Source organism: Arvicanthis niloticus, chromosome 18 (genome assembly GCF_011762505.2).
Source record: "Arvicanthis niloticus isolate mArvNil1 chromosome 18, mArvNil1.pat.X, whole genome shotgun sequence".
Classification (NCBI taxonomy): Eukaryota; Metazoa; Chordata; class Mammalia; order Rodentia; family Muridae; genus Arvicanthis; species Arvicanthis niloticus.
This window is the reverse complement of record NC_047675.1, coordinates 36,217,419-36,227,971: the sequence shown is the minus strand read 5'-3', so window position 1 is coordinate 36,227,971 and position 10,553 is coordinate 36,217,419. Positions and strand designations below refer to the sequence as shown.

The window sequence follows — 10,553 nt, the reverse complement described above, 5'->3', positions numbered from 1 at the left end:
TCCTTTAGAAGTTTCCAACTTACATTTTTTAACTTCCTTACGATTATCTTTTAATGACACCAACACGAAACATACCTGCTGAAGGCTTTATTTGTGAATTGTAATGGAACTCAGAAATAGCAGAGCATGAAAAGTTACTTATTATTAACAGAATACTTCTATTTTTTTAAGTAACAAAAAAAAACCCTAAAAATTTACATGAGGTCTAATTATGTACCATATAAAACTTCAGCGTAATGAAAAACTAACACATTGCTAGAAAAGTTCATTATATTACTAAATATATATTACTCAACAAAATAAAATAAAACTGATAAAATATCTATCTCATGGATAATCTTAGTAAAGTGCTATTTTCACACTAAAAAAAAAAACCTATAAAGATTGAAAATTTGTTTATTCATCATTTAGTCACATTTTTCCCTCAAGTGTTCACCATGACTATGACACGCCGATGTAACCCACAGGAGACTATACACCAAGCCTTAAAACCATCTTTCCAGGACATTAAAAATGCCAACATTGCTGCATTGCTGAAGGAAGCTTTTCATGACAAAAGAGTACTAGACACAATTTTCCACTGTACAAAAACGACCTTTGGTTTTGACTTAAAGCTGTTCTTTCTTGTTAGTTGGATAGTTGTAGCTAGCAAAACAGTCATACAAAAAAAAAAAAAAAAAAATCCACATTTCACTTCAATTCAAAGAAAATTGAGCCACTGATCTTAAGGCAATGAATGGCAAATATCAAGAAATTGGGTATAAAGATCCCTGAAATCCATGGACATGTCAAGTGCTTCCAGGTAAATAGTGATGCCAAAGAGTGACTCACTTCCTGCCATGAATAAATAACCTCTAACAATCACTAACAGCATCAGCCAGAGAGAGGAATCAGTTGGGGGAAAAAAGTCTGAAAGAAGGCACGTGGTGCAAATCTGCAGCAGATAAGACCGGCTCAACTGCATACACAAGCAAGTGTGTAGTCACCCCAAGCACATATAGATGTCACATGATTAAAGGCTCAATACTATCAGTGTAGGGCTCCTACCACAAAACCTCTGTCCTATGAGTCATAGATCCTTCAGATCAGCTAGGACTTCCCATGATTAATGTCCTTTAATACACAAATTGACATCTCTCCAAAATGAAAATTATTAAATAAATAGGACAGGTAAAATGAAATCAGAAACCGTAAGCCACAAAGCAACACGTCATCAATGCCGTGTTCAATTTTACAACTCAAGGCTGCTGATGACTTTGTCTCTCTCTCCTTGGATAATCAAATGCAAATGCCTCTTAGCAATGGCAGCATTCAAATCCCACAAAAAATCAAGCAGTGTCCCCTGAAGGAGCACCTCCATTGGCACGAACTGTAAAACCTGCTGGGGGGCACTGGGGTGGAGCAGTGTGCTCAAGAGTTCATTAACATTCTGCAGAAACTGGAACACTGCATCTGGAAGGTTCTGATAACCAATGCACAGCAGGACAGCACAGGTCCTGAGGGGCTCAGAGGACGTGGGACAAGAGAATGTGATAAATCTGAAACAGCTGTGGAGGACAAAGGTCAAGCCAGCCATAAATCTCGTGAAGCAAGAAAGGATCGGCAAGATCATCGTGTCTCCTGTGTGAAGCTGCCTCAGTGAGTGTAGCAGGCAATCCAAAAACAGATGCTGGTAAGCTGGGTCACCGTCATGAAGCAGCGAACAGCTGAAGGCTGTGAGTTCCGCGGATTCCAGAAGCTGGACCTCCAGTGGCGAGTACATTTGGAGATCACAGACAGTCGGTGAGCCCACAAGCAGGCACTTGATTGGGTTGCTGGGTTCTGTACCCTGCTCATCCTGAAGGCACTTGGTAAGGCTCAACAACTCGGATAGCACCGACTCTTCTGAAAAGATGTGACAACAGCGGAATTGCTGCTTGGGACTGACTTTGGAGTCCACACTCAAAGCTTCTCCTAAGGACTTCTCGATGGCTTCATTAAGAGTCTTTAAAATTTCACTATCACAGAAAGGCGACCATTTTACCTTCGGCAGTTTCTTTCCTTCTAAGATCTGCCATGAGCGGCACTCGAGACTGGAAACAGTCCCTTCTAGGAGGGACTTCTGCCCGGGATGATGGACGGCATGTTCCTCTGCCCAACTATTGAAGTAGCCTTTGGCTACTTTATCTTTCCATGAAAGGGTTTCCAGCATCTTCCGCTCATTATAGGTTTTAAAACACTTGTTTCTCTGTCCAAAACACTTCGTGTTCGTACTACAACCAATATTGGATTTTTTAACGAGCCAGTGATTCCTAGAAAGAGGCTTCAGTTGAAATTTTTGCATAAAATATTGTACAGCGCAGTCCCTTAAAGTATTCAGTTTCTCTTGTTCCCCTGTTCCCATGCTCTCAAAAAGACGAATGTTCTCAGAAATAGTCTCTAATTGGTATCTATGAAAGAAGGTACAACACTCTTCGTGTCGCTCAAGAAAGGATTTGGGGATCACATGATGGGGAAAGAGCGCCTTCCTGGTCATGTCAGTGCCAAAGTTCAACAACATCCTAGATAGCAAAGGGTGAACAGCCTCTCTTCCCTTATAGGAGAGACACACCACATAGACTTCTGAGTTTCCCGCCTTGCTAGTAGCAGGTTTGAAAACGTGAACTCGGTCAAAGGAACAGTTTAGCAGGTACATGAGGTTCACAGAACAATGTTCAAACAATGTAAACATCTTTAGAACAAAAGAGCCACCATTTCCAAGAGTGGTCAGAGCAGTGACAGCTTCACAATAAAGCAGAGAAGAGACTAAAGCTTCCTGTTCTCCTGGGTTTCCTTGGCAATCAAAACTCCCATCAGCGGTGACCAAGTGAATGGGAGACATGCCACTGAGGAAATCCTGCAGCCCGGTCAGATATTTTAGGGTCATGATATCACCAGTATTATCTGGGCCGAAGTACCAGCTGTCCAAGGTATTTGCAATCAGCCGGTAGTCCGTAATCATCCTAAGATTGTCGTTTGCCTCGTGGTATGGATTCAGGCTGTTAGCTACCCAACTCCATTCACAGGGGAACTGGTGAGACTTCAGGTAATGGTTGAGGCTAGTTATGAAGGCGCCTGGAGCTTCACACAGGTGCAGAGAATTTAGTCTTCCATTCTGAAAGGCTTCCTGTGGAATAAGCGGGAAGCTGCACAGGATCTCCTGGAATTTGCACCAGGCCTGAGTGCAGAGCTCTGCGTTCACCGCCTTCTTGACATGTGAGATGATTTTTCCTGCCTTGTTGGTGAAGGCAGTGTGACTGTGCCACTCGGCTAGCTGCTTATCGCTCAGGAGGTTTTTCACTTCGTTGAGGGAGTTCTTCAAGTCAAGAAAAGCCCTGAACTTGATGTGCTCACAGGTGAAGCTCTCAGTGGGAGCTGGCAGCTGCCACTCATTATCGAGTGGCTTCCGGTAGGAAAAGTTCTTGGCAAAGAGCTCAGACACGTCATTGAGAACGTCTGGGCTGAAGGTCTCAGGACAAGCTGGTTGCTGAGCCGGAAGCTTTCTACGCTTGCTCATTTTCAAACCAACTTAAAATCTGGGAAGACAAAACAGAAGGTTACAAGAGTCACTTTTACAGTGAGTGAAACAACACTGGAGCAAATCTGACAAATCCAGTACAATGCAAAGGCTGATGTCAGCGCACTGTTACAAAGCAAAGCGACACAGAATAAAGGGGAAGAGGCCTAGACAGCAATCAGTCCTGGGCATCAATTCCAGCTCTGCTACTTACAGTTTAATCAATGTCCTGGAAAATATGTTTTATTTGGGGGTTCAATACTTCTCTTATTTTAAAATACTGGTTTTTCAAATTATTTAAGAGGAGGCACACAACACAGAGCATCTCAGATTAGACAAAACACATGTACTGTAACCACACGAACATGCTTGCGCTTCATCCTCAAACCGCAAATCAAACACCTTTTGGCACTTGCTATTCCCTTTGTAACCCACCTTCCTGGCTGGAGGATGTCTCCTACACCCGAGCCTGCCTGGCCAAGCCTCTCTGTTGTCAGCAACTTACCAAGGGTTGCTTTATTCACTTTTGATGACATTTCACTGAGACCAGTACCTTGGTGGTATCAATCACTGACATAAGCCATCACCTAGTATTATTCATAGCTAGGGTTTGGATCTAAAAATGCTGCCCAAAGACCCTTGAGAGAAAAGTTTGATTCCCAGTTCATGACGCTACTTGGAGGAGGGGGCACCTTTAAGAGGCGGAGCCCAATGGAAGGAAGTTAGGTTACTGAGTAGCTATTAGGACCCCAGTCCTTTCTGTCCTTTCCTGGCTGCCATGAGGTGAACAGCCCTTCTCCTGCATGCACTCTCCACCATGTCCTGCCTCACCACAGGGCCAATGGTCATGAACCAACTGACCACCAACTGAAACCTCTGAAACCGTAAGCCAGAATAAACCTTTCTCCTAGTACATTGCTTATCGTAGGTGTTTCGTCAATGTAAAGCTAACTGATGCATTATCTTACACTGTTTGTAAACTAAATTGTACTTAAATTACTGGCCCTCTTGGTGGTACTAAAACTGTGCAATGTTTTCCCTGGTATCTCTCTCAGATTCCCGCCTCTCATATGCTTTGTTAGGCAGTCCATACCCATCCTATAAAATCTAATTATTTCTTCTATCACTAAAATGTAACATGTCAAAAACAAAATTTAAAACTGAAAGAAAAGTCTACAGTTAACAGAACTGCAGTCCCCCTGCATTCTAGACTGCAATGCTGGCTGGCGGGCTGACAAGATGGCTCAGCAGGTAGACGATTGCTGCCAGGCCTAGATCTGAGCTCAATTCTGCAAACCCATGCAGTGCAAGGAAAAGAATGGACTCCTGCAAGCACGCCCACATGCGTACACTCACATAATAAATAAATGTAAATGAAGCAAAAACCCTAACAACATCATCATCAATATCAAAAAACCCCTAACTGCCTAGGAAACCAGAAACATCTATCTTGAAGAGACAGAGGCTAGGAAAAAGAAAGATGGCATTCCTTAATGGAATTGTTGGAAAGCTCTAAATTCCAGCAAGTGGATCATTGAGTGTCCTATGTCACCCAACAGTGAATTGAGGAGTGCTTAAGTTTTCAGTACATGCTCTGCGTTGATGTCACAGTCAATTCATCCAACAAATGGTTAGACATAAAATCTGTTAGACATTTAAAAAAAAAAAAAAAAAAAACCTGACAACTAAATCACCATCCCACAAAAAGCAGACACTAAAAGGTGAAAATCACGAGTCAGGCACATCTCTTTGTATGCTGAGCAAGATGAACTCAAAGGAAATCTAAACTGAGAAATAAAGGTTAGCCATGACCACACGTGTGACTTCATGACATCGGTGCTGTCTTTCACCAAACCTTCCCACCCCTTTCCATCCTGTATTTCATCCTGCGTTCATCTGGTCCACAAGTCGGTAAGCTCCTTAAAGCAGTGGGTATCTTTTTTTAACCATTTTGTTTGCCACAACAATTTATAAGTCCCATGTGGGTAGAGACCGTCACAAACAGCAGCATCATTTAACAGTCGGTAACTGCATTTAGAAAAGCTTCTAAGGGAAGACAGAAACGGAGTGTTTCTGCATGCACAAAAAATCCTACATAAGAGCAAACACAAAACTGACTGCGACAAGCTCATCTGTCTTGATTCACGCTGTGCTTACTGGGAATTGCGGCTACATTTAGATCTCTAATACATTCTATTTTGGAAAAAAGTCTACTTTTAGTCATTAACTTCACATACTAATTAGTGGCTGTGGATAAACTCTGAAATCTCACTAAAATTAAGTAGATAATTACCTTCTCTTGCAAAGAACTACAGCGGTTCAAACGCTCCAATGTTCCTGACTGTACCTGAGCCTTCTTGCCAACTAATTCTTATCATTACCACCCCCTTACGCATTTCACTTCAGTCACACAGGCCTGCTGTTCACTGAAGACCCAGGCACATTCCACATCAAAACACTCTGCCCAGTACTAAGAGGCAATCTCTACCTGGGCCTTATTATAGTTAATTCCCTCAGCTCCTCCTAGTATTTGCTCAAAGGCAATTTACTCTGTGAAGCCTATCCTAACACACTTATTTTTAAATTGCATCTTGGGCTCCTAATGTTCCTTACCCCACTTTCTTTCGTGGCATTCACATTGATCACTTATTTTTTTTCCCCCTGTGTTGTGATGTCTTCCTCAACTTCCTCAAACTAGAATGTAAACCCCGAGCTTTTGCAGAACAGGAATCTGTATTTTGCTTACATGCCACCCCAAAAGGTTCCGACAGTGGCTAGCAGTCAGGGAAGCACAGGAGCATTAACTGAATAAATGAACGAATATTACACTTAGCCCCAAAGAGAAAGCTCTGAACAGAACAATGCATTTCAATTTCACCCCAGCACTTCAGTGCACGACTTTAAAACAACAACAAAAAAATTTTTTTCCAATTAAATACATGTCGTTTCCAAAGTGCATGTGCAGATTTCCCAGTATGTGAACCTCGGTGCCTTTCATTAAGCACTCCATGGAGTGGCATTAGTGAGGCTGACCAGTATCACCTGTAGTGTTTTGCAGGCTGCAGAAGGCAGGCAGGAAGCTTCCTGTTCAATGCCACAAGGAAATGATTGTAAAATTTCTAAGTCCAACACCAAAGTCGTTCTCAACAGCTGTCAGGTCTAAATGAGCATCAGGGAGTGTTATCAATGTTCCCGCCAACTTCTCCTAGGAAATAAAAACATTGGGGCATGTGCAGTGCTCACACCGGGCCCCCGGACACCCACATCTCAGACACTCATTCGAGCAGCCCGGTCCCTGTCCCTCAGAGAACCGTCCCGGGACGGTCACTCACCGAGAAGCCGGATCCGCATTCCTTCAGCCCACGCCCCCCAGAGCCGCTCGAGCTGGAGCAGAGTAGCACTGCACGCGCTGTTCCTACTCTAGCGAGCCACCTGCCACTTCCGCTCCCGGGAACAGCTTCCGGGGGTGGCGTCTCTACGTACTCAGCAACCAAGGTCCGGGACAAAGAGGCGGGAACGCCAGGAAGGCTGCACGGATCCGCGCACGCGCAATTGGAGCTATCGCCTCCTCTAGGCCCCCACCGGCTGCAAAACTCTTGACAGACACATTGCGCAGGCGCCCTCCAGGAGGCCTAGCGTCACGTACACTACGTCACTGGATGGCAACTCCAGGCGCTGAGCTCTGGTGCTGAGAAATGCTTCCTTCTCTGCGGGTCGCCATGGCAACGGAACTGGGCTTTGGAACCCGAAGATTTACCCTGAATAAATAGACAGACAGACAGATAGATGATAGATATGATAGATGATAGATATAGATTGATGATAGATAGATGCTAGTTCCTAGGAGAGTTACTGCATTAAAATTAATTTAATGCTAGTTCCTGCGTTAAAATTGGAGCTCAATGGATAGCTTGAGTTCAAAACCAAAGTAAAGAAACGAAATGACGAGTTAGTATGGTCACTTAAATAATGGTTTTACATATTAATACGCCAAGAAAAAAGAAAACCACCTGGTGTAGTGCCACAAGCCTTTGATCCCAGTTTTCATGAGCCAGAGGGAAGCAGATCTCTGAGTTCAAGGTCACGCTGGTCTATATGAAGAGTTCCAGGTCAGCCAGGGCTACCATAGGAGCGTCTCTCAGGCCTGGAACTCCCTTGTTAGGCTAGACTGCCCATCCAGTCACAAGTCTCCACCTGTGTAGACACAGCTGCTGTGAGTTCATAAGTGTGACAGCCATGTCACGTTTAGAGGACAGTGCTTCACTCGTCCTCCAGCTCTTCCCCTCTTTTAAGCCCTTCTCCTGCAAGGTTCCCTGAGCCTGGGGGAGCAAGTGTTATGTAGATGGCCCGTCTATGGCTGAGTGCTGAGCTCAGTCACTTCTCAGAACTTTGAACAGATGAGTCTACATTCACCACTACCTACTGCAATAAGAGCTTTTCTGAAGACTGAGAACAGCACCGATCTACAGGTATAAGTGTAAACATTCAGAAGTGCAACTTGATCAATTGGGAAAAAATAATAAGCGGATTCTCCCTTAGAGCCCATGATTTTGTTAGTTATGGGTTTGGGCCCTGTTTACAATACCAGACATGAATTCCTCTTGTGGAGCAGGCAAATATCTACTGAATATTTTAGAAACATTCCCTTAAGTTCCTTCCTAGTCTTCCATCCTCAAGAAGCAGCTATCAATGTATCTCCCATCACCGCCGTTGAAAAGGTCTAGTCTAGAATTTCACATAATTCAGTCATTACAGTTTGACTCCTTGTTCCCAGCCTCTTCCTTTGATTTTCTACATGTATTCATCCATATTGTTTTATGTCTTTAAAATTTTATATTGCAAGTGGTTTGTCATTCAGTGGGTTGACTTTAATCAGTTCTTCTACTGAAGGGTGCTTGTTTAGTTTCTAGACTGGTGATACTATGAATGAACCTGTTGGTGAGCTTTCTAGTGTGTTGTTTATGCATTTGTTTTCATTATTCTTGTGTAAATGATTTAGCTGTGGAGGAACTGGCTCATCCAATAAGTGAGCTTCTCAACAGCATCACGACTAAGGGGAGAGAACCATTGCATCTGCTGTGTGTCTAACTTCTCAAGACTACCCCAGATTTCGGGAGTGTTCCACCGTTTCGTATTCCTATCCATAAGTGTCTTCACTTTAGCCATTAGAGAGAATCTGTTGCCTTTTCAAATGCGATTCTTTTTAAGTTGAATTTATTCTTTGAGACTTTCATACATATGTACAATATATTTTGATCATCCTCATCCTCTTCCAACTTCCTCCTCCCGGTTTTATACAATTTTCTTTATTTTCTTTTTTGTAGCTCGCTGATTCCAATTAGAGGTAATAGTAAGTGCATAGGACCATCCACGAGGCCATGGCTGGACCTACAAGATGCCACATTCCTGATAATAAATATTATTTTAAAATGCCAATATATGAATATTGTTCTTTTGTGGAACCAAGTAATGTGTGAGGGACTTGAATCTATTACATGAAATTACTGTGTTTATAAATACTGTCAGGAATATTACAAACAGCAAAGGATGTAGGGAATCTTCCCTGGGTAAAACAGTACTACACAAACAGTAGCCATAAAACCTGCGCAGCTTTAAAAATGTTAGTTCTCTCAGTTACATGACATAAATACACTTACCGTTTCCGTTTTAGAAACAGAATGCAGTCTGAAAATAATCTGATAATTCCCTGAAGGTTATGTCGTCACTAGGCAGCAGAGTCAGGGTGTGAACTTGAGTCTGCGTGAATCCAAATTGCTGCCAGCTGTGGCAAGCCATCTCCATCCTTCTCATCCAGACTCAGAAAGGCGCATCAGCGTAAATAGTTTTTAAAAGAAGGTGAATGGTATCCATGCTGTCAGAAAAGCAAGATAGTGGGCTGTTGAAAAGGTTTTAGAAAAGATGAAGTGATCCAGATGAGTGAAGCAGATATGTGACACCTGCCTCTGACTGTACTGCCGGCCTCTGGAGCCCTTGCCCCTAACTGATGCACCTAGTCTTACTGCAGTTCCATAGTCCAAGGCTAAGTGATATCCATGGGGGGCCTCCCCTTTTCTGAGGAGAGAGGGGGGAGGGGTGCAGGGGGGAGGAGAGAGGGAGGGACTAAGAGGAGAGAAGAAAAGGGAAGCTTCAATCGGGATGTAAATAAATAAATAAGTTAGTTGATTAAAATAAAAGTAACACACAAAAGAAAATTAGAGTGAAACTAATAACCAACTTGGCTCCTATAACATTGGGCAGAATATTTGCATTGTAATATTTATTTAGTGCACATGCAAATAGGAGCTTGAAGCTTTTTGCAGACTGTTCAGAAACAAATATTACAAAAGTCACTTTTTAAGCATAAATATAAGAATTCCACACATCGGTCATAAAAGCAATTTTTGTCTATTTTACTACCATACCTATAGTTAAACTTCACCCAACATTTTAACATATATTTAGGACTAAAACTCAGTATGAACTGTCTTCTTAAAAAATATTTTAAAGCAATTTATGCTTGTTCTGACTAAATGGTGTTAAATTGCTTACCAAGTAAGGAAAAGTTGAGATGTATTTTGTAGGTTATAAATATCACTAAAATATTTTAAATTAACCTTAAAACAAGAGTTTAATATTGTCATTAATAAATAATGTGTAGCCTAAGATATCTTTTTTATTAAAATAACTTTGTGGTTCACGCTCCAGCACAGCATAAAGATAAAAGTAAAAGATGAAAAATATACAATTACATTGTTATAGACTGATTTGTGTCTCCTCAAAACAAATTTGTATGTTGAAGCCTTAACTCTTAGTGTGACTTCTTTTGGAGATAGGGATTAAGGTTGAATAAGGCCATAGGGAGGGATAATAATCTAATAGTCTCTCTCTCTCTCTCTCTCTCTCTCTCTCTCTCTCTCTCTCTCTCTGTGTGTGTGTGTGTGCGCGTGTGTGTGTGCGCACACGTGCACATGCATGCATGTGTAAGGCAGATCGCCTAGACAATGTAGAACCAGTGGGA

At 42.4% G+C, this 10,553-nt stretch overlaps 1 protein-coding gene across 2 annotated transcripts; it reads right to left on the bottom strand.

The window, feature by feature from the left end:
• Positions 1-248: 248 nt before the first annotated feature.
• Positions 249-7,024, bottom strand: Cmtr2 (cap methyltransferase 2). 2 transcript variants are annotated; one of them, XM_076915882.1, is made up of 3 exons: positions 6,868-7,016; positions 6,578-6,740; positions 249-3,554 (listed from the first exon to the last, which is right to left on the bottom strand). In XM_076915882.1, exon 3 carries the CDS (start codon positions 3,533-3,535, stop codon positions 1,232-1,234), a length of 2,304 nt encoding a protein of 767 aa, XP_076771997.1. In that variant the 5' UTR covers positions 3,536-3,554; positions 6,578-6,740; positions 6,868-7,016; the 3' UTR covers positions 249-1,231. The 2 variants fall into 2 exon arrangements, with proteins under 2 accessions (XP_076771997.1, XP_034379059.1); XM_034523168.2 differs by lacking the exon at positions 6,578-6,740 and having other exon boundaries at positions 6,868-7,024.
• Positions 7,025-10,553: the final 3,529 nt, after the last annotated feature.

Excerpts from the sequence above, each read along its gene's own strand:
- Cmtr2 (XM_034523168.2), bottom strand. The coding sequence starts at position 3,535 with ATGAGCAAGCGTAGAAAGCTTCCGGCTCAGCAACCAGCTTGTCCTGAG.